Source organism: Doryrhamphus excisus, chromosome 18 (genome assembly GCF_030265055.1).
Source record: "Doryrhamphus excisus isolate RoL2022-K1 chromosome 18, RoL_Dexc_1.0, whole genome shotgun sequence".
NCBI classification, from domain to species: domain Eukaryota; kingdom Metazoa; phylum Chordata; class Actinopteri; order Syngnathiformes; family Syngnathidae; genus Doryrhamphus; species Doryrhamphus excisus.
Window position 1 is genome coordinate 6,908,053 of NC_080483.1, and position 24,240 is coordinate 6,932,292.

Below are 24,240 nucleotides of genomic sequence, written 5' to 3' on the forward strand. Positions count from 1 at the left end.
TTTGCTTCTTTCAGTTTTTTCCTGATTACGGACTCGTCACAGCAGATCCTTTTGATCCGCATACTAATTTAACCAACAATGTTACAAAATGTCACCACTACCTCTCACGTGCATCACTATTGTCTATAGAGGAACAAGGCAATCGCTACGTGTTGCCACACGGACGAATATTACATTGCTCTGCCAGTCTTTACACCAATGACACACGACAATGACATAATATTTGCAGAAAATTATTAATACATTCATTCATTTTCTACCGCTTTTTCCTCACATGTTTATTTGAAAAAGTGATATTGAATAATTCCTCACGGCACACCTGTCGATTTCAAGTGTGCCGTGGCACAGTTTTTGAAAATCACTGCATTATAATGTTAATCTTGTAAAATTAGGACTTTTCCCCATTAGATTACAACTTTTTTCTCTTTAGATTTGGATTCTATTCTCATTAAATCAATGCTGATTTTTTAATTTATTTTAGTTGGCTTTAGTTGTTTACTTTTAGAATGTGTTGTGGGCCAATAAAAAACACCATAGGCCACAAACAGTCATTGGATCGTACTTTGGAAAGCCCTGCAGGTTACCGTACTATCACCGGATGTGGTGTTGGGCGTGTGATCCAAGGTGGCCGAATAAACAAGCAATGCAGAGAGCATCCTCCTTCCACATCGTTATTAATACCACAAGATTCATCATACCAAAGGGTAACTAAGCACAATATTGTGTGATAACCAGGGCAAAATTTCAATTGAAAACCAAATCATACAGAAAACCGTGCTTTGACTGTAATATTGTATTATTGACAAGGATGATGATTCCAAATGGAAACATATGATAGGTCTGGGCCATCAGAGATAGCTGTGCCAATCACAGACTAAACTTCTTTTGTTTACTGTACTCCGAGCCGGGCACATCTTTCTCCCACTCTTTCTTCAACAAACAATGCTCCAACCCACAAGACACAAATCCAACCAAACAAAGCGGTCAGTGTGCCACTCTCTTTTTCTACAAAGACACAATGCAACTACTCAAAACTACCCCCCCCCCCCACACACACACTGTTCATCTGTATGCACTGAGTAAAGAATGTGTGTCCTTGAACATGAATATGGCTTCAATCATTAAGAAATCTATATTCATCTCTGCATTGATCCCTTGAGGTGCAGCCATGCTATAGCGTTCAGAAGCAGGGTCAAGCATCTTGGTCAGGGAAGCGTCCCAAGTGGACCCAACAGAAATAACCGGGATGGAGGAAGTGGGATTTGAACCGTCAACCCTGCAGTTTCTCTTTCTGCCTCCTGAGCCTTGACTCTTCACGACTCTTGACACGATCTCTCCTTTCCTTTATGACGCTTCTTATTCACCCAATGCCATTTCTATTTTAGAGCAATTTGCAAACGGACTTTAGCACAACCTTGGTTAGCATCATTAGTCCGTTCAAGGAGGTCAGACTCTAACCAAAACCATGTTCGCCATAAAATGGATCAATGAACTTTTTAACTTCATTGAAGATGGGATTTTTGCTAAAGACACAATGTGTCAGCGAGATCAACACGGACACCACCTTCTTGTTTTGCCATGAGTTATTTCTTGAATGCAATAGTGTTTCTCACTCAGTAAACCAAAATGGAGTGCTAGCATTTGGATAAGGAAGGTGAAACACACTATTGAATTGAAGAAATAACTCATAGCAAAACACTAAGGTGGTGTTTTCTATTGGGATTGATATAATGAAGTTGTCGGCATGATGGGCAGTCTGCATACGGAAAACATTGCAGAGCAAATTACATATGTCATGACATATGTAAGCATATGACATATGTCAGATGTTGCATTCAGGACACAGCAATCCATACACACCTTAATTAGAAATAGCACTATTCAAAATGCAGGAATTCTGGGATCCATGGAAAAAAATGACATTGGAACTCTCAATCTAACCTATTTTTTGTGGCCCCTGTTAGTCAGGGAGTACTATAACTCCTATTGCCACCCCCCTCATCATGCGTCTCTTAACCCAACTGGTCGAGACAGATGGCCACCTCACAAAGCCTGAGTTCTGTTCAGGTTTTTTTCCCAGAGGGAAACATCATATCTATTGTCATACATTACTTGCATGTTGGTGCTGTTTGAAAGACAAGCCAATGAAAATGCTTGGTTATCAATCGTGGCAAAAAAACAGATGATGTGATAAACTGTGTTTGAGTACGCTGTTTTACATGTTAAGGCCAATAGAGGGCGCCTTGGAACTAAGAGTTGCCTATTGTCCAAAAGGCTGCCAGACATTGACCACAGAAATCAAGAAGCTGATGTTCACCAGCATTCTTATCTTTTCCTGCATTACATTGTGTTGCTAGGCAAACGATGTGAAGTGTGCCTGTTAGCAACGGCTAGCTTGGCTTGTGAGCATCTAGCGGCAATCCTTACCTGGTTCAAGATGAATGTGTCAGCAAGCTGTGATTTTGGACAGAAAACCTGCAAAAGTCTAAAAGTCAGATGGCAGATTTTATTAAATAAAATACATTATAAGCCATTTTTGGACCACTAAACAAAAAAAATAAAAGTGGAGTTTGATCACAGCTCGTCTTTAGAGTCTATCGTGGATGTTTTTGATTTGGGTTGAAGTGGTTTGGTGTCTTTTTCGTCCACTTGCGTGTCTTTTGTTGTGACCATGCTAATACCTTGAGCAGCATCCACCTTTGCTTCAGGAGTTTTGTCCTGAGGATCTGCAGCGTTCTGCTCGACTTTCTGACCATCTTGTTCTTGTGGTTTGGTTTCTTTGCTTGATCCTGAGGGCATGGTTGCCTCGTTTGAGATGAAGTCCGATTTGATGGTTGTAGAGAACATCTCGAGCATATCCCGCGCTTGGATTCTTTCCTGTAAAGGTGAAGCGTGGCAATGAGAGTGTAAAAAAAAAGCTGTGTAATGGCTACATGGATGACACGTACCTTTTCCTCATGAGCTGGATCCAAGGTAAACCACAGAGCAACGGCACACCTCTGTCCCTTTGTGACAGCTCTCACACCGTGCGGGTTTTCCTTTCCTGCTCCAAAAGCGACCACACGGCCGCACTGTGGACGCACCACCGCCTACAGAAAGCAAAAGGTGAAAAACAACATAGCGGCATGTTTCAAAATAAAATCTTGGATTCATACCGTGACTGATTTGGCATCCAACTCTGTGAAAATAAAATCCCCTCCTTCAAAGTCGTCATTCAAGTAAAGAATGGCACTGTTGGAGACAGAAAAGCTTTAGCATTTGCATTCAGGTGGTTTTGTGGATGAAAAAACAAGGTGATCACCTGTAGTCTCTCTGTGTGTACGCAGGAGGTTCCTTGAAACACTCATTGAGCTCTGAGACCAGCAGACAATTGTCAACATGAACAGCGTGGCTCAGATCTTCACGCTTTTCCTGCTTCTCTGAATGATAAACAAGAGGAACACTTCTTAAAGCTTTACTCTTAGACGTGACCTTCGCTTCTGGATGGCAACGTCTTGAGAAGATAGTTAGAAAACTTCACAGGAAAATGTTTTGAGTTTTAGCAATAGAGAAATGATATTTATAGATTTGGAAGGGCTACATGTTGATGTGCACAGACCTCGGAACAGCTAAGATACTGTGGATGTATCGCTACAGACCATGGAACAGCTAAGATATTCTTCATGTATCAGAACAGTCCTAGGGACAGCTAAAATACTGTTTATGTATGTATCAGAACAGACCTAGGAACAGCTAAAATACTGTTTATGTATGTATTAGAACAGACCTAGGAACAGCTCAAATACTGTTTATGTATCAGAACAGACCTAGGAACAGCTAAAATACAGTTCATGTCTCAGAACAGACCCAGGATTAGCTCAAATACTGTTTATGTAGCAGGACAGTCCTAGGAACAGCTAAAGTACAGTTCATGTATCAGAACAGTCCTGGGGACAGCTAAAATAATGTTTATGCATGTATCAGAACAGACCTAGGAACGGCTAAAATACTGTTTATGTATCAGAACAGTCCTAGGAACAAGTCAAATATCGTTTATGTAGCAGAACAGTCCCAAGAACAGCTCTAATACTGTTTATGTATGTATCAGAACAGTCCTAGGAACAGCTCAAATACTGTCTATGTAGCAGAACAGTCCCCAGGAACAGCTAAAATACTTTTTACGTAGCAGAACAGTCCTAGGAACAGCTAAAATATGGTTAATGTATCAGAACAGACCTAGGAACAGCTCAAATACTGTTTATGTAGCAGAACAGGGCTAGGAACAGCTAAAATACTGTTCATGTATCAGAACAGTCCTAGGAACAGCTCAAATACTGTTTATGTATGTATCACAACAGTCCTAGGAACAGCTAAAATACTGTTTATATATAAGAGCAGTCGTAGGAACAGCTCAGATACTCTTTCCGTCTTAAAACAGTTCTATGAACATCTAAAATAGTGTCTACGTGCCATCACAGTTCTAGGAACAGTTAAGACACTTTGTATACCGTATATAACAACAATCCGAGGAACGGAAGACAGCTAAGATACTGTGTGTAAATCATGGCAGTCCTAGGAATAGCCAAGATACTCGTTCTGTCTTAAAATAGTGTTCGGAACAGCTAAGATATTGTTTATGTACTATATCATTGCAGTCCTACATAAAGATATTCCTTATGTATCAGCACAGCTTCAAGACCCCATACATGGGGGTAAGATGAAGAATCTTGTGAAGTGTAAACCCTTATCAATTACAATATCACATATAGTACATATGCAGTATTACAGTACTGTACCAGCACACTCATACACGGACTTACCTTCAATAGCAGATCGACACACCAGGTGTGAGTAGGAGAAGTAGAGCGGAGAAGTCAAGCGAAAGTACGACGCCAACACCTTCTTCACCTTCTCACTAATGTCAAAGAAGAGACGAGCACCCTTCAATGAAACCTTTCCTTCTTGTGCCAGCTGGTGTAGGAACAACAGAAGCAATGTCACATGTTTGCTGGGGATCGGGTTTTCAACAAAATGGTCAGGGCAATAAGCTGGTAATCTCTCAATTAAGCGGTTGATGGACGGTCGATGGACCGAAAGAGCAAGATTGCAGGTACAAGTTGTAAAAATTATTTTCCTCTGTAGGGCGGCGGGAGTCATACGAGGACATAAGGTGAAGAACTCAATCACCTGGGAGGAGCTAACAGTAAAGCTGCGGCTGGGGTAGGCCTACAACACTGAAGGGATTAGTTCAACTGGACTGGGAATGCCTCTGTGTCCCCCTGGTGGAGGAGGTGGACCTAAATTGGGAAGTCTGAACTTCCCTACTGAGACTACTGCGTCTGCGACCCGGACAAGCAGATATTTTGAAAAAAAGTTATTAGTAATAAACGTTCCTGCTGGAAAGGTGGCTTGTTAGCTGCAATATAGAATGAATAGTTTACTTCCCACATACCTTCAGAGCTTTTAGGACAGTGACTCCCTGGAACATTTCACTGGTGGAGTGCGGAGAAGGCTGTCCTCGGTATCCGTCACCTTTGAGAGCAGCAGCCTAGTAGATGCACACAGAGGCAACGACATGATGAGATGAGAAGTGGGAAAGCAGCTTGTATTTGTATTTGTATCCTGAATTTCCCCTGGAGGACCCATAGTACATGTTGCTTGTGCACTTTTTAAATTCAGTTTTATGGCTAAATTTAGACATTTCATTATGAAGGGGACCTATGATGCTTTTCCCACTTTTATGATCTATAAATATAGTTAGAATGTTGTACTCGCCTGTTAAACCATGCCAAAGTTTCAGATAATGAGGTTTGCATTTTCTCAAAAAAGTTTGAGATGGCTCAAAAAGCTCGGTTTCAAAAGGCGTGGTCTAACTGTTCCTTTGTGATGTCACAGAAGGGCGGACTTCCTTATATGTAAACTCTCTGCCTTCCTCCAAGCTCTTATACTCTGTTTACGAAACAAGCTCAGACAAAAGTAATTGTATTTGGTGATTCCCAGCAAGAGAAAAATATTTTCATCTCTCAACAGCATTTCACAAGGGACCATTTTTGTGTACAAATATCCACCAAAATGTTGCTGGACCCAGAAGCAGTGTGTTCTCGGCGGGAAAGGTGCAGTAATTTCGGACACGCTGTGCGTCCATGCACCGCCCTCAGGTCTGGCTTCTAAGCTCTACCTCTGACAAAGTGTGTGGGACAAGGAGCACTCTTCCAAAGACTTTATTCATTTATTATAAACTCCTATACCCATGGGGTTCATTTGTAGTTAGGAAGTTCTTTGGGCGTGTGAATCACAGTCACAGTAGAGTGGACGTGCGTGGAATAAATTAAAACAAACTGTTTTGGCGGGGCGGCATGGCGGTCTAGTGGTTAGCGCGCAGACCTCACAGCTAGGAGACCAGGGTTCAATTCCACCCTTGGCCATCTCTGTGTGGAGTTTTGCATGTTCTCCCCGTGCATGCGTGGGTTTCCTCCCACATTCCAAAAACATGCTAGGTTAATTGGTGACTCCAAATTGTCCATAGGTATGAATGTGAGTGTGAATGGTTGTTTGTCTATATGTGCCCTGTGATTGGCTGGCGACCAGTCCAGGGTGTACCCCGCCTCTCGCTCAAAGACAGCTGGGATAGGCTCCAGCACCCCCGCGACCCTCGTGAGGAAAAAGCGGTAGAAAATGAATGAATGAATGTTTTGGCGGGAAGCACAAATCCAAGGAAATACAGCTGGAATAGGTGCAGATTCTGCAAAAACATGTTCTGTGTGGGTTATTGTGTGTAGCTGCTCTATAGGAGACCACTATAACCCAAAGGTTACTTTACATCCATCTACCCTCATGTTCTCCTTCACTACATCCATAAACCTCCTCTTGGGTCTTCCTCTACGCCTCCTACCTGGCAGCTCTAAACGTAGCATCCTTCTACCAATATATTCACTATCTCTCCTCTGGACATGTCCCAACCATCTCGGTCTGGCCTCTCTGACTTTACCGCCAAGGCCTCTAACATGTAATGTCCTTGTTATGTACTCCTTCCTGTGGAGATGCTGTCCAGCACCCCCTTAAAAAGGCTGTACTTTATGCGCTACTTAAACCTCCAGGCCCTCAAGACCCACCCTCACCAAAAGCTATTGGTTCACGGCGAGTCTGCAATAATTATTATATCAGTGTAGTATCTAACGGAACAGTCATTCTTCAGATACTAACTCACATTGGAAAGACGTAGCAAGTCCCTGCACTCATCATCGGTCACCACCCCATCAATTAGGACCCGTTGCGAACCGTTCATCTGCGTCGACGTCATTGTCACCTTTATGTTGTCAAAAAGTAGACTTCCACCTGCAGGAGAAATGTCATGGACAAGACATGAACACATGATACAGTATACTGTATATAATATATAATAAAGTATGATGGTTAATAGGGTCCAGACTCGGCTGTGATAAAGGAATCTTTTGGTAATTAGAGCATAGAAAACTTCTTTATGATCTTCTAAATACTGTTTTTGGGGCGGCACGGCGGTCTCGTGGTTAGCGCGCAGACCTCACAACTAGGAGACCAGGGTTCAATTCCATCCTCAGCCATCTCTGTGATGAGTTTGCATGTTCTCCCCGTGGATGCGTGGGTTTTCTCCGGGTACTCCGGTTTCCTCCCACATTCCAAAAACATGCTAGGTTAATTGACGACTCCAAATTGTCCATAGGTATGAATGTGAGTGTGAATGGTTGTTTGTCTATATGTGCCCTGTGATTGGCTGGCGACTGGTCCAGGGTGTACCCCGCCTCTCGCCTAAAGACAGCTGGGATAGGGACCCTCCGCGACCCTCGTGAGGAAAAAGTGGTAGAAAATGAATGAATGAATGAAATACTGTTTTTATTACAATTGAAGCCCTGTAGACATAAAATAACACCCCTATAGTCTTATATATACTATACTTTTACAAGCATAATACCAATTATGGTAGCTATAAGAGAAAATAAGACATTTCAGACATAATATAGACTGAAACATAGGCCTGTCGCGATAATCAATAAATACCCAATAAACAAAAACTAACTTTACAATATATATTGTAATATATATAATATGTCAATATAATATATAAATATATATATATATATATATATATATATATTATATCTGACTGCTGTGCCCCGCCCCGCTTTTACTCATGTTTTAACTGTGTATTAACGAATGAATGTTGTATGTTGTGTGTCTTCTACTCTGTTTACTTGCTTTTATTCAACTCCATTCTTCTGTAAAGTGTCTTTGAGTATTTTGAAAAGCGCTATACAAATAAAATTTATTATTATTATTATTATAATATATTGACATGTGTATGTTTTCCTCCTCTCTCTCAACCAAACAGGCTGGATGACAAGAGAGTTCACTCCGCATCTGTTTCAACACCTGGATGTGTTTGTTCTGTAGCGGAATGAATGGAGTGAGTGAACCCTCCTGTCAGTCATTCAGTGTCCCAGTGGGGAGCGGCAGTGTGCTAGCAAGTGTGCACTCATTGGATGGAGCAGCTCAGAGTGAAAGTGTTTTATATTCAAATACTTACTTTCTTGTCCTACCAATATGTTTGCTACATCTGTGGAGTCCTTTTTCTTCTCTTCAACCAGGGTCTCGATCTCCCTCATCAGGTTTCCTATTTCTTCTGTAATCCTTGCTGCTGTCTCTCTGTCAGCCCTGAGATATAGCACATGACAACGTTCAACACATGATGCTTTACCAAATAAACTCATCATGTTAAACTCTTACTTTTGTTTGTCTTTCAGTTTTGTAGGCATAATATCTTCTGGAGTCCAAGAGTCCTGAATAGAAAATCTACATTCATTGAATTGGGAAAATATCATTGGCAACATTAATGAAACATTAAGCGTCGACATACTCACAGGATCAATAAAGGTGATCCCAAAAGCTTCATATCCAAAGTACAGCAGTTCTTTCTCCAGCAGGGAGCGTTCAATGAACAATTTCACAGTCTGAGGGATCAAAAGATTTGTTGAAAACGCTGCAAACAACTTGAATTCCAAACATTCTTTGGGTAATTCATGGTTCTGATGGCAAAAGACAAGTCAATTCTTGTCTGAACAACACCAAATATCGGCAGAGACCTTTACCTGTAATGTCTTTTTATTAGTGCTTTCAAAAATAGCGTGTTAACAGTGGTGACTAATTTATTTTGTTAAATAATAATCCGGGGTAGGAGTTGTTTAGTGGAGTTAGTATTGCATTGTGATACACAGTAAATCCTTGTCATCCTTGTAAATATTTTTGCAAATACTATGCACTCATGATATTTGCACGTTTTAGACATTTTTTCCATTGCCTTGCACTATCTTGAGACAAATAGATACCTTTTCTGACTCCGCTATTGTTTTTCCCTCACTTATTATATTCATTCATTTTATACCGCTTGTCCTCACAAGGGTCACGGGGGGTGCTGGAGCCTATCCCAACTGTCTTCGGGCGAGAGGCGGGATACACCCTGGACTGATGGCCAGCCAATCACAGGGCACATATAGACAAACAACCATTCACACTCACATTCATACCTATGGACAATTTGGAGTCACCAATTAACCTAGCATGTTTTTGGAATGTCGGAGGAAACCGGAGTACCCAGAGAAAACCCATGCATGCACGGGGAGAACATGCAAACTCCACACAGAGATGGCCGAGTGTGGAATTGTACTCGGTTCACCTAGCTGTGAGGCCGGCGCGCTAACCACTCGTCCGCCGTGCAGCCACCTATTATACATATATAAGATTATTTCTATCTTCGATTAAATGCAATTAATTATGAGTTAACTATGGACAAAATGCGTTTAATCACAATCAAATATTTTAATTGATTAATTAACTAATTTTTACATTTCACTTCAGCTTCAGAATTCACATCCAATTTCTACTAAAATCAACTTTATTTCTACAATGTGCCTTGGACCGATAAAAAAAATTAAACATGGGCTGCAATTGAATTGATTGCAATTGATTGTTGCCAACAATGCGATGTGGCAGTGAGATCAACACAGACACCACCTTGGTGTTTTGCCATCCGTTATGTCTTGAATTCAGGAGCGATTCTCAGCTTCATAGCAAAACAGGAAGGTGGTGTCTGTGTTGATTGAACTATAATTGTAAAACTATAAAAACATGTTGTGTGTTAACATTTTTAAAATAATGCAAAGATTTCTAAGATATTTTTAAACATATGCACTGTAGAGCTTTAGCCTTGCACTTGCATCAAGTATCATGAAAATTATGAAAATGAATGTAACATTCTTATGCATGATGACTGCATGTAAACGGCAAGTCTACCTCCTGACACCAGTCTACAAAAAATACCAGGATCTTCTTAAATGCGAGTTGACAGACAGTACCTGTCTTGCGGATACGAGGTCTGCCTTGTCCTCCCCCAGTACGACTGAATAATAGGCAAGATTCTGCTTCATCACTTCATCATCCCGGTGGAAGAGCAGGTAGGTCTTAGCACACTCTATGGCCAACTCGTACCTTTCACCTAAACACAACAACAAACTTGAAGCAGATGTCTAATAATAGTCTTCTTCTCCCAGATCTCCTTGTAACAGCTCACAGAATCCACGACCCCTCATTGATTAGCGTTCAATCATCTTTATGATGGTGAGACCAAAAGAGAAGCCAATATTGATCGGCGTGGCTTATCTCTATGAACTTTTTATGATGTTTTGGTGATGGCTTTCCTTTTCCTTGGCGCACTGCCACTTGTGAGACATAAAAGTGTTATGAACTTTTTATGATGTTATGGTGATGGCTTTCCTTTTCCTTGGCGCACTGCCACTTGTGAGACATAAAAGTGTTATGAACTTTTTATGATGTTATGGTGATGGCTTTCCTTTACCTTGGTGCACTGCCACTTGTGAGACATAAAAGTGTTATGAACTTTTTATGATGTTATGGTGATGGCTTTCCTTTTCCTTGGCACACTGCCACTTGTGAGACATAAAAGTGTAAAAAGTGAACAAAAAGGTGACGTTATTCTTGCTTGACGATGACTCTGGTAAAGTGCATGTGTGCATGTACACCAAGGGGACACCCTGAGTCTCTTTCTCAAGGGTAACTATAATGGAATTTGGTTGAGAAGACATTCTAATACTGATATTGATCATGACTTAGCAACTTAAAATACAAAACAGAGTAGGACTCACTGTTGTAATAGGAAAACTGCAGATAGTTCAAATGAGAGGGCAGGAAGTCGTCAAAGGGCTTGTCACTTCCAGCAGGCAAGGCCAGCTCCACGGAACAGCGCTGCTTACAGTTCAGCACCTGTACGTAATGGTCTGACACCCAAAGTACACCACTAGAGAACGCTTTCTTTGGAACCAAAGTCATCGTACGAGTTACCTGTGATGGTCTGGTAGAGGTCAGCACTGTACTCCATGTAATTGTAGCCATCGTAGTTGTAGGCTCCTTCACAATGGGCTCTGCATTCCTTATCAGCTATCCAGTACTCATCTATCGCCTCCTCAAACGCTTTGGCTGCCAGGTCGAATGAGTTGTCGCTGTAGTAACTCTTCCCCAGCAAGAACTTTGCCTGACACAAACCAACCATACAGACATGAAGTTAAAGTCATGTTCTGATTGGAGAACATCTTTGTTTGTACCATATGCGGCCTGGCTTCCAGATCTTTAAAGTCTTCTGCCTGTACGCCTGACATCATGCTGTAGTAGTCCAGGTTCTGTCTCATCTCTGTGTGGTCTTTGTTGGCTTGAAAGAACGTGTTAGCTGCTGCCACTGCCTTGTCCAGCTTATTGATCTACAAGAAAATGCACACATGGGTTTTGAAACTAAGCAACACGAACAATAATAAACTGTTAACGGAATAAACTTGGAAGGATGAACTTTTTAAAGAAAGGATGCTGACGTGGCATCTTTGTGTTTTGGGGGGGTTGGGCAACCGCTGCCACGATTTACCTTTCAGACTTTTACACTTGACTACAACTATTACTTTATACTAGTGTGCCGATGGAATTACTCTACCTTGAAATATGCGACTTGTAAGTAATTGTAGGGCGTCCTCTTCTTAAACTCCAACTCCACTTCTTGACTGACGGGATGCAGAGAAAAAGCAAGTTTGTCTTGTTGACAGGAGTTGACGCATTGTGCCCGCTGGAGGACTTGTTGGAAGAAGCCCAGGTCCTCCACAGAACCGACCCCAGGGATGGGGACTCCTACGCCCGCCAATGGCGCTCCCAAAGCGGTTTGGTTAGCGCATGAGAGTCGGCAGCCTGCCGTCACCTTGAGTACCGCAGCTCGGTTCCGTAGAGCTTTCTCCATGTTGAGGATAACGGACAGCCAGTCGTGCTTGTAGTAAGCTTCCACCGCGCTGTCAAAAAGACAATCATAATTCTCCGAACACACATGACTACACGACGTCCATGATGGAAAAAACACAGCAAAAATCACTGCGAACGACAAAACAACTTCCATCTTCATCAACTTGAAGTCCTCTCTTAACATATGTTCAAATAATAATAATAGTGTATTATATAGGAATAATAGTAGTGTTCTAAACTACTTCGTAGTTAATAAGAGAAAAACTAGCAAAAACTTTTACTAAGCACTGGATAGACACGCCCACCGGAGCCGTGGGGATCGATACATATGTCGATAATATAGATACCAGGGTAGTGTCGGTATCGGCTTGATACTAGTGTGTTCATTTCGATATTTTTAAGGTGCCTTCTATGTTGATTTGTTATTTACACATTTTATTATATAATTTATATAGTATATATAATAAGTTTAATTTATTTATATAATATAATGTAATACTCCGGTTTCCTCCCACATTCCAAAAACATGCTAGGTTAATTGGCGACTCCAAATTGTCCATAGGTATGAATGTGAGTGTGAATGGTTGTTTGTCTATATGTGCCCTGTGATTGGCTGGCCACCAGTCCAGGGTGTACCCCACCTCTCGCCCGAAGACAGCTGGGCTAGGCTCCAGCACCCCCGCAACCCTTGTGAGCAAAAGCGGTAGAAAATGAATGAATAATGTAATATTCCGGTTTCCTCCCACATTCCAAAAACATGCTAGGTTAATTGGCGACTCCAAATTGTCCATAGGTATAAATGTGAGTGTGAATGGTTGTTTGTCTATATGTGCCCTGTGATTGGCTGGCCACCAGTCCAGGGTGTACCCCACCTCTCATTTGAAGTCAACTGGGATAACTCCAGCATACCCTTTCAACCCTAATGAGGATAAGCAGCATAAAAATGGATGGATGGAATTCCAAGTCATGTTTTTGTGGAATTTCACCCACAGTCAAAACTGGTCAAAATGGGAATATGTATACCATGAAACCAATAACCGAGTCCTAAGGGCCACTGTGGGAGCCAGAAGCTGTGGCACATTTCCAGTTGTTCATTGTTCAGATCAGTAATGATCTGAACCAGGAGAGCATTGTATGGAATGGTTCATGGTGTCCAACACAGAACATCCAGGAAGCAGGAACTGGTGTGTTTAATTTATTTATATAATATAATGTAATACTCCGGTTTCCTTCCACATTCCCAAAACATGCTAGGTTAATTGGCGACTCCAAATTGTCCATAGGTATGAATGTGAGTGTGAATGGTTGTTTGTCTATATGTGCCCTGTGATTGGCTGGCCACCAGTCCAGGGTGTACCCCACCTCTTGCCTGAAGACAGCTGGGATAGACTCCAGCACCCCCGCAACCCTCGTGGGGAAAAGCGGTAGAAAATGAATGAATGAATGAATATAATGTAATGCAACAGCATAATAACATTGAAGGGTAAATAAATTATGTAGAAATAAGTTTAACGTGAACACAATTTAAAAAGTGGGGTTCTACAGTATCCGGGAGTCCTCAGGAGCGGGACCAATCACAGCAGAGTGAGCGTGCCTAGAGTTGGGCGATGGGTGGAATAAATTAAAACAGTGTGGTGGACACTCGGGGGCAGGTCTCTCACGCAGTCGGTAGGCGAGTTGGGTGCGTGGTTTGATCCCTGTCTTTTAGCGCGTAAATGTTAGCGCTATATAAGATGTTCCATCTTTGTGAGCCGTTGAGAAATAAAGCTCTGCACAATACCCAAACCTTGAGTCTTTCTTGCAACAGCCACAACAGACCATTTTAGAAAGCCAATGAAATATAGCTGGAATAGGTGCGGATTCTAGAAGATCTAGAAAGCTTTCTGTGCGGGTTATCTTGTGTAGCTGCTCCATAGGAGTCCACAATTCAATTACCGTAAACCTACCTGATTTGTTTACTCTGCCGCAAACAAGTACCCATGCCACTGTTTCTTAAAATGATCTCTAATTTATTTTTTAGAAATGTCAAATATCTCTGGGAAAGTACTACTTTTTTCCTCCATGTTTACCTGTGTGAGAGAAAACTGAATAACAACATCTTGTCTGCTCATCCTCATGCTCATCCAATCAGCAGTCTCTGATAGGATAGGATAGGATGCATTCATGGTCTCACACAAACTTGGATTTTTAAAACTCATTACAAAGACGTGCATTTTCCCCACATAAAATATTCGAGCATTGCAAAGGGAGCCACAACAAAGAGGCTCTGGAGCCATGGGTTGCTGACCCCTGATCTAGTAGATTGTCCGTATTGGTATCGGCATTGGCCCATTTCACTCATGGATGAGCATCTCCAGTCTATAGGTTTGGTGGAATAAATGAACATACTGATTATAACTGATAAAACATTAATCATAACTGATGAAAACATTTTAGAAAATGACACAGTATACAGTATACAGGAATTATATTTGGAAAAATGTGAAGCAGCCCTTTAGAAACGTAAAAATAAGATGAGTCCATTTTAAATGGTAGATTGTATTGTACACTTTCCCAGTTGTTTAAAATGCAAAAAGGTGCCTAATTCATTTATTGTGGGAATTTAGAGTAATAACTGGATAGGCGAGTTCATTCTTGAATGTATAGACATCCCTGTAACACCACAAACGCTTTATTATAAAATATGATTGACAAGAAAACCTTAGGTGGGGTTTAAAAATAATACATATAGTATATATTCCGTCTATGTTGTTCCATTTGGTCACCGAAGTAATATTGCGGAAATGCTATGATAATTACCACGGTAGCGGATGTGACGTCACAGACGTTGTTTACTACGTGAGATTGGTTTCCGGGTCATAGTCGGTGCCTCGAGGGTCCAACCGTGGACTTTGCCTTATACTACCACTACCACATACTACATACCACATACTACATACTACTTACTTAACACCACCGGAAGCGCTGACGTGTGTAGTGTCAAGAACGGCATGTTCTCCTGAGAGGTCATTTCACCTTTTAGTTAAGTTAACAGGCAATTACAGCGAATCGAGAAGAGGATATAAAATGGAGAAAACCGTAAGCCTACCAAGTCAACCTGACAAAAGCACCAAAGGTAAACACCTTGCTTATACTCAACTACTTGCAAACACGAAAATATCCCAATAGGCTGTCAGAATAAGCTTGTGTAGTACTAGCAGTACTCAAGTTGAACACAAATGGTAGAAATTGGAGAAGATACTTGATCATGCAGTGACATATGTATAACCTAATGTATTGAATATCACTTTGATTAACAATGTTTAGTTTGAAAAAAATGTGTGTATAAATGTGAAAGGTATAATAAGGTATAATATAATATAAAGGTATAATATCAATTTGATTAACAATGTTTAGTTTGAAAAAAAATGTGTGTATAAGTGTGAAAGGTATAATAAGGTATAATATAAAGGTATAATATCACTTTGATTAACAATGTTTCGTTTGAAAAAAAAATGCGTGTATAAGTGTAAAAGTTATAATAAGGTGCGTGTATGTATAAAAGTAGTAATGAATGTGGTTTTATAGTGGTTCTGGTTGAGAGTAGCAGTGCTCCTGGTGGACTGGAACTTGTCAGTGCATACCAGACTACAAGAGTGGGGGATGCCATGGACCTGGTGGCTTTGGCAGCACAAGTACAAAAGGTTTTACTCATTATAATATATTACCTATACTGTACACATACTGTACACTGTTATATCTTGTTGCATTCATAGATCATACTGTTTATAATTTATATAATCTGCAATAGCCATACTCTAGTCACTTCATTGCAATACTGTACATATTTACATGTTATTATATATTGTCACATCCATACTGTACATACTGTTTATAATCTGTATAATCTGCAATAGCCATATTATAGTCATTTATTTCCCTGTACATATCCTCACTGTATTATAGTCATAGCCTGTTATAGTTTGTAGATCTGTCCATTTTTCTACATTTACTTACTACTAAGGTACTTATAAAATTGCACTTCTGGTTGGATGCTAACTGCATTTTGTGACATGAGCAATAACAATAAAGTTGAATCATTGTTGCTGTGAATGGACAGCACTAAAAATGCTGTCTTTTCTCAGGGAGATGACTTTATTAAAGCCAACGCCTGCAACAAGTTGTCCGTCATTGCTGATCATATCAGATATCTACAGGAACAAGCGAGAAAGGTGAGTGCAGCAGCAGGACTTTCATTATGGGTGTAGTAAATACATGATGTAACCACATAATCGTGAACCCAACAACACCACAAATAGATTCAGTTTCTATGGGATATGTTTATGTTGATATATTTTTCTTTATTTATGTGTGTGTTTGTAGGTGTTGGAAGAAGCAAAAAGAGATGCTGACCTTCACCATGCTGCCTGTAACATAGTGAAGAAACCAGGAAACATGTACTACCTCTATGAGCGACCATCTGGACAAAAGTACTTTTCCATCATTTCTCCAAAGGTTAGCATTTAATTTATTTTAACCAACAAGACTTTGCTCCTTCACTACATCCATAAACCTCCTCTTTGGTCTTCCTCAACGCCTCCTACCTGGCAGGTCTAAACGCAGCATCCTTCTACCAATATATTCACTATCTCTCCTCTGGACATGTCCCAACCATCTCAGTCTGGCCTCTCTGACTTTATATCCAAGGCCTCTAACATGTAATGTCCCTCTGATGTACTCTTTCCTGATCCTATCCATCCTGGTGACTCCCAGTGAGAACCTCAGCATCCTCATCTCTGTTACCTGCAGTTCTGCTTCCTGTCTTTTCCTCAGTGACACTGTCTCTAGACCAAACAACATGGCTGTTCTCACCACAGTTTTGTATAACTTTCCTTTTTATTTTAGCTGAAACTCTTCTATCACACTTTTCTCCACCCGTTCCATCCTACCTGCACACGCTTCTTCACCCAATGACACCCATGTTGCTATTTTTTCAGGAATGGGGTCCAAGTTGTCCTCACCAGTTTGTCGGTGCATTCAAACTTCAACATGACATGTCCTGGACACCTGAGGCGGACGTACAGAAGAGGGACTCTGAGATCGCCATCATGGACAAGCTTGTCAGCCAGCAGACTGCACTACCGTCTTACATGGAACCTAATTTCAGAGGTCTCACCGATTAAGAGGCTGCACCCGCTCAATAAATGTGGCTCAAGAACTGGGTCATTATTTTTAATAATGTACAATTATTTAATAGCAACAATATTATACACAGATGACCATGAATAATAATAATAATTAATAATAATAATTAATAACATTTTGCACTTTGTCTCAGCTAAGTTTAGGATGTTATTGGATTTTAATAGAAATGTTATCAATGAATGAATCATTATTAATTCATATATGTAAAAAGTATATCCAATAAGAGCACTATTAATATGAACTGTATGGCCATGAGTTGTCCTGCTCTCTGGTGGTCAAATGTGACTTTTGTGCTACACTGTTGGAAATAAAAGGAACATTATTTTACCATATTGTATGTAGCACCTTGTACACATTAAAATCCAAATTCATTTATGACACGCAGATGTGGGATAAACTTACAAAAATGTTATGAATATACTTACTTTCCCTACTGTATATACATGTTTCCATGTAAGTACATGAGCAGTATTTTATGTAATTTGTTGGAATAGTTGTCTATTTCATCTATATAGGTGGCATCAAGCATAATGCCATATTGTGTAACAAAACAAACACATCCACAGCAAGTTATTACATCACATAAATCAACTACGTAAATGCTAAACATAACAGAAATTAATTCTGGTATTTCCAAATGCCCGCAAGGTATGCTGGGTAGTTCAGCTACAACCACAATATGAATTTTGAACAGTAAAACACTGGATATCAAGAGTATGTTTGTTAACTCCTCCTTGTTTTTTTCTGACAACCTCCTCAACATATTTTGCAATGTAGCAAAAATGCAACAAACGTGACAAAATGTTGGACACTTACCACAAGCTACCCAGCATGCCTTGCAGCGGGAATATAGAAATGATTTTTACCCACATGGTGCAGTAGGTAGGTTACTTTGTGTGCATTGTGTTGTTTGGATTGCTATTCTCTACAAGCCATGGATTTCATCTAACTATTTTGGCGACAAAAGCCATCAACAGTTTTGATGTGAATTGTCTTAAAGGGGACCTATTGTGCTTTTTCCATTTTTCTGATATATAAATGTTGTTAGAATGGTGTATTATTTAAACCATGCCAAAGTGTCAGATAATAAGGTTTGCACACTTGGAAGTGAGCCCCGAAAGAGGTTTGGGAGGCTCGGTTTCAGAGTTTCTAACACTGGCTTAAGGTGACTTCCCATGCTTCCCTGTGAGACATGACCGGCTCCATCCAGCAGGTGACTTCCTTACATCGATGACCCTGGGTACAAGCTGACTGGCACCAATCCCAGTGGAGTGGGTGGAATAAATTCAAACAGACTGTTTTGGGAATGCAGCTGGAATAGGTGTAGATTCTGGAAGATCTAGAAAGCTTTCTGTGTGTAGCTCCTCTATAGGAGTCCACAACTCAATACAAAAGGCTGAAATAGGTCCCCTTTGGAAATGGCGGGCCGGATTGAGACATCTGGCGGGTCTCACTTCTGGCCTAAATGCTTGTTAAGTTCCTACAAAAGTGTTTTCACGATGCCAGGTTTTCATAATTGTGTGGCCAAGACCTTTACTTAGCGAGACATATGCATTTAAAACTACAACTAGAATCAATAATAATTGATTGAACTGGTATAGCGCATTTCTTGACACCCAAAGTGCTTTATATCAAAACCTGACTGAAACTAGACAGCATATAAGTTCTACGAAACTTTATTTTGCTGACTTTGATGTTTTGTTTTGGTACATATTGTTGATTGAAACATCACAGATTGGAGGTAAAAGTGGACAGAAAGGATCTGACGTGAGGCAACAGGCGCCAGTTATCTGTAGCGATATTGAAATGAACGGCATCCTCTTCTGAAATCAACTTCAGCAGGACGTGAAATTGTGGGGGGATGAAAAAGAGCAAGTTGACTTGTGCCCGATCAGTTCGACGTGATATAACAAAGGGAAGGAAATGTTTTTCCACCAAGGCTTCAACCTCCCTTGATTGCATCTGGCAACAAAACAGGCTGCTAGCATCATCTGCATGTTTCTCCGCACTGATTTCATCCCAAAGACTCTCAAAGACGCTCACTTTGTCTTCGCTGGGCCATGCAGTGGGGACGGGCAGAGGTACAAGCATCTGCTGAAGAACCATGTGGATGTCTGGCAGGGACGTGGACCAAGTCAGACCGTTGGAGGTGCTGAAAACAGCGCTGGCACAGAGTGTGGTGGGGATGGGCAACCTGGGCTTCAAGCTGAGCTTCACCACAGGAGGTGGACTCCCCCTGAACAGACAAGGGACGTTGAAGTCACTGAGTTCTTCGTAGTGCTCGTCCCTGAAGCTGAAATGCAGGCAGATGCTGAAGACCTTATCGAAGCAGGGTTGGTTGGAAAATGGAGTATGACTGAGATGATAGTACAAAACCAGCTGAGAGCCAAAGCAAGGGTCGTTGAATTGATCTCTGTAGGCTTCAAGTCCTGAGCGGTTCTCTGTCTCCTTTGAAACCAGGTCCCCACCTTCTAGGTGGGTTTGGTTTTGTACCTCAACCAGCTGAAAGACTGCTTCATCTGTGTGGTGAACGGTGAGTCTCTCGCTGTCCGCCATGATGCAGGATAACGAGCGCTGCTTCATCTGCTGCCCTTGCTCCCTCACATCCTGTGCGACGATAGCAGACATCTTGTCTTTACAGAGCGTCGTCAGGAGGGTGTAGTACAGTCGGGCATGGTCTTCAATGTCAGCGTCACCGTAGCAACATGCCAAATGCTGCAGTATGTTGGCTAGAGGCATGAAGAGTGAGCTGAGGCTGGAATGTGTCATCAAACGGCGGCAAACTCCTAGCACCGCATTTCCCAGACGCCAGTCGCTACTCGTGCACAGCGATGAAGAAGGCGCCATAATCATGTTGGAAAGTAGGTTCAGGGTGCTTCTCTGTGGGATTTGGTCTTCCTCCGCCACGCGAGCCAGCACCTTGAGGTGCCAGGTCAGGTCTTGTAAGGTAAATCCCGAGGCTTGAGTCTCCATGATGGTTTCCCGCAGAGCCGTGCACAGCCTGGCAGCCCAACGACACTCAGGGAACACATCAGCAGTCTGGTCGGCCAAGTTGAGGATGTGCGGTACCAAGTGGGCTTGACGCCGATAAAGCTTGCAGAGTTGATCTGCGATGCGATGAGAGAATTTCTCCACAGGACAAAAGTAGACCAGAAAAAGGTAAACAGCTCGGAAAAATGTCACAACAATCTCTCGGTTGCATCCTTTTTCCACGATGTGGAATAACGAAATGAGGTGTTGGTAGAGATAGAGCATCCCTTTGCTTTCCTCCCCTCCATCTTTCTCAGCCTCCTCCTGGTAGATCAGCGCCAGCAGGTTGAAGCGTCCCAGCATGGAAGCGTCATCATTGAGTACCGTGGGTGCTAGAGTACTGCCCAGGTGGGGCGTCAGCAGCACTGGGACGTTTTCCGTGCCATCTCCACAGCCGATTGGACGGTTCTCGGGAAAATGCAGAATATAGTCCATGAAGAAGAGCTTCTGCGGTTTCCTCAGCAGCGGATGCTGGGATAGAACGACCAATCGTCTCAGCAGGAAAGCTTCGTCGTCGGTGCTGAACAGGCTGTCGGTGTATGCACACTTCATCAGCAGGGTACTATGAAGAAGGCAAACCTGAACACAGTACGTTTCACCATCAGTACTGACAACCATTGTACCACAGTATTAACTGTATGCATACCCTCCAGGTAAGTATCGTTCCCATTCAAATACATTTCGCAACAACCAAAAAGTGAAAAGGTATCTCGCTGTGTAGCGCATTAGGGGTTGAAGGGAAATTTTAATGCATGCACACGGGTGCACACACACACACACACACAGTTCAGTTGCAAATGTGAAAACTGTAAATAGTTCATGGTGTTATGTTTGTAAACAAACATTTGTTTGTGTTGCTTATGTTGTGGCTTGGGCGGCACGGCGGACAAGTGGTTAGCGCGCCGACCTCACAGCTAGGAGACCAGGGTTCAATTCCAACCTCGGCCATCTCTGTGTGGAGTTTGCATGTTCTCCCCGTGCATGTGTGGGTTTTCTCCGGGTACTCCGGTTTCCTCCCACATTCCAAAAACATGCTAGGTTAATTGGCCACTCCAAATTGTCCATAGGTATGAATGTGAGTGTGAATGGTTGTTTGTCTATATGTGCCCTGTGATTGGCTGGCGACCAGTCCAGGGTGTACCCTGCCTCTCGCCCGAAGACAGCTGGGATAGGCTCCAGCACCCCCGCGACCCTCGTGAGGAAAAGCGGTAGAAAATGAATGAATGAATGAATGTATATTCTGTGTTTATGGTAAGGGGGTAGATCTTTGGGATTTAAGACTATAAAAATGTGGCCACCCCTGCACTAAACATACACTTCTTGAAAATATCCATGTTTGTATGGACATCGCCTTCAACTTGATGGGAATGTAAAATACAGTAAACCTCGGATATATCGGACTCGGATATATCGGAAATTCGCTCACAACGGACAGATAAAAAAGAACCGATTTTTCTGTAATGCATTTCCAATAAAAATTCATTGCATATATCGGATTTTTTATAACGGATTTCGCCTATTTCGGACAAAATCTCCAGTCCCGTTCCAATGCATTTACATTAAATTTCCCTCGCATATATCGGATGGCCGCATCGTGGCGCTCCGATTCGCCGAATCGTGACAGGCCGCTATACGACGTCATTTGCAGCGTTGCCTGCGCGTCCAGGTACATTGGAAACATAGTCAAGGAAGTGCCTTTTTATAACGGATAAAATCCGATTTACGCATGTACCGGATATAAATCTGATATATGCGTAAAACTGACATTTTCCGGTATACGCATATAACGGATTTCGCTTATATCGGACAAAACCAGTGGGAACAATTGAATCCGATATATCCGAGGTTTACTGTATAATGATTGATGAAAATGTAAACAATACGACTGGTAAAGAATACTAACCTCACTGGTGCCGAGCAGCCGCAGCAGCTGGGACCTGAATATGGACGGTGGGATGGCAGGAACTATGGCAACCACCTCCATCAGTCTGTGGAGAACCATTGCTTGATACAGTGGCGTGAAAAGGAAACAATTCTCCAGGTTGGAAGATAAGACACTTCGTAAATCCTTGCAGTCCCGCCCTGTCTGAAGAATGGCAACTGTGTCCATGTTAGCCCTTATAAGGGAGGAGAAGATGGACGAGTCTTTCTTTATTTCAACTACCTCCTGGTCTGCTTCCTTGCAGGTAAATGCATTTAACCCTAACAAAGTTTGGAGATGATCATCACCAGATGTTGGATCTCGGGCCAGCTGGTAAAGACAATTCCTCAACACCAAGGTATGCAGTCCTGCATAAGCCTGGTGAAGTCTGGAACTTTCTTTGCTCCAAAGTCCACCAATCAGCTCCAGGCGATGAGACAACAGTCCGGGGCAGCAAGCCTCCAGCTCTCGCAGGCATTCACATGCTGTAGCTCCTAAGAGAAGGTCACTGTGGAGGTCTGATGTATCCTGCACGAGCTGAAGGAGCAGATCCAGGAAGTCCTCACATAGGTGGACTTCTTTGCTCACGCAGGAGGTACAGATGAAGACAGATGTGAGGGTGATGAGGAGGTGATTGCGAAACTGAAGACATTTAGGTGGACACTGGACAAAGATGGACAAGAGCTCCACCAGTGTCTCCTCACCAACAGACTGGGAGGAACAAAGGAGGGATGGATGCTCACATAGTGGTGACAGGAGGAGGACCTGAAACGAATGACAAAGATCATTACTAATTAATTTCAAGTATGCAATCAAAACTCGTTAAAATCGGCTCTTGACACTTTGTGCTTCAAATTTTGCAGCTTTTTTCAAACATACATTCATTCAAATTCAGTACAATATATTGACCTACACTATATTGCTTTAACATATTTAACGTACGCATTAAAATGTGGGCAAGCTACATTTAATTCGAAATGTGGTAAATTCAATTCATGTGAGGTCATGTGACTGCCTGGCTCCGTTTGATTGGCGAAATCGAGTCCAACGTCACCAGTGACGACGTTGGATTGGTGAAACACACACGTGACAGTGTCCGATGCGGAAGTCTCTCTGACAGACCAAAAACAAATAACAATTTGGCGAGAGGAATGTAACTAAATTTAACGGAGTAAAAGTTATTTCCCAAAGTACACCAGTAAAATAGTTTGCATTAAAACTTATCTGACCTGTATCCAAAAAAAGCTATGAAAGGCTGAATCGACTTTACCGTTTCGACCAGAAAATGTTCCCATGTGGACAGGCCTTTAGTATTTTACGCTGACCCACATTATATATAAAGCATATATGTAAATAAATAATGGTGCTGCATCAACACTTTCTGTACTTGTCATATTTGTAAGAGCATGTTAAAATACATATTTGCTAATATTTCCTGTATATGTAATATTTACAGTAAATGAATGACTAGAGTGGACCTACCTTGGTAGTGTAAGTGACTTTGTCATCTCGGAGTTCACTAAGTAATTCGGACAGGAAAGTGTCCGCTGATGTGGATGAAATAAATTTACAAGGACTACGAAAGAAAGCACTAATTCTCTCCGTCCACTTTTCCGCCATAAGCCCCGGATATCTCCACAGAGTTTCCAGCACAACAATCCACTCCAAAGTGCATTACATGTAAATAAAAGACATATAACTTAAACAAATCTAAGTCTTCGTTGTTGTTCTCTTGTTTACTCGAGTTTCTTCCTCTTCGTTTTCTTCCACTTGTTCTTCTTCAACTGCCTTAAGCGCCACCCTGT

General features: G+C 41.8%; 3 protein-coding genes across 3 annotated transcripts; 1 reads left to right on the forward strand and 2 right to left on the reverse strand.

Annotated features, from left to right (window-relative positions):
• Positions 1 to 2,415: 2,415 nt before the first annotated feature.
• Positions 2,416 to 12,617, reverse strand: p3h1 (prolyl 3-hydroxylase 1). Its single transcript, XM_058054962.1, has 15 exons — positions 12,005 to 12,617; positions 11,628 to 11,780; positions 11,368 to 11,557; positions 11,172 to 11,303; positions 10,365 to 10,504; positions 8,874 to 8,963; positions 8,740 to 8,792; positions 8,540 to 8,667; positions 7,187 to 7,314; positions 5,432 to 5,527; positions 4,800 to 4,950; positions 3,302 to 3,419; positions 3,156 to 3,231; positions 2,949 to 3,089; positions 2,416 to 2,877 (listed from the first exon to the last, which is right to left on the reverse strand). Exons 1-15 carry the CDS (start codon positions 12,482 to 12,484, stop codon positions 2,575 to 2,577), a joined length of 2,379 nt encoding a protein of 792 aa, XP_057910945.1. The 5' UTR covers positions 12,485 to 12,617; the 3' UTR covers positions 2,416 to 2,574.
• A 2,523-nt stretch (positions 12,618 to 15,140) lies between these two features.
• On the forward strand, positions 15,141 to 17,811 carry c18h1orf50 (chromosome 18 C1orf50 homolog). Its single transcript, XM_058055713.1, has 5 exons — positions 15,141 to 15,415; positions 15,868 to 15,983; positions 16,425 to 16,511; positions 16,663 to 16,794; positions 17,277 to 17,811. The coding sequence occupies exons 1-5, from the start codon at positions 15,367 to 15,369 to the stop codon at positions 17,460 to 17,462; spliced, it is 570 nt and encodes a 189-aa protein (XP_057911696.1). The 5' UTR covers positions 15,141 to 15,366; the 3' UTR covers positions 17,463 to 17,811.
• ap5b1 (adaptor related protein complex 5 subunit beta 1) lies at positions 17,610 to 24,225 on the reverse strand. Its single transcript, XM_058055712.1, has 3 exons — positions 23,918 to 24,225; positions 22,418 to 23,200; positions 17,610 to 21,093 (listed from the first exon to the last, which is right to left on the reverse strand). Exons 1-3 carry the CDS (start codon positions 24,053 to 24,055, stop codon positions 19,213 to 19,215), a joined length of 2,802 nt encoding a protein of 933 aa, XP_057911695.1. The 5' UTR covers positions 24,056 to 24,225; the 3' UTR covers positions 17,610 to 19,212.
• Between the last annotated feature and the right edge of the window lie 15 nt (positions 24,226 to 24,240).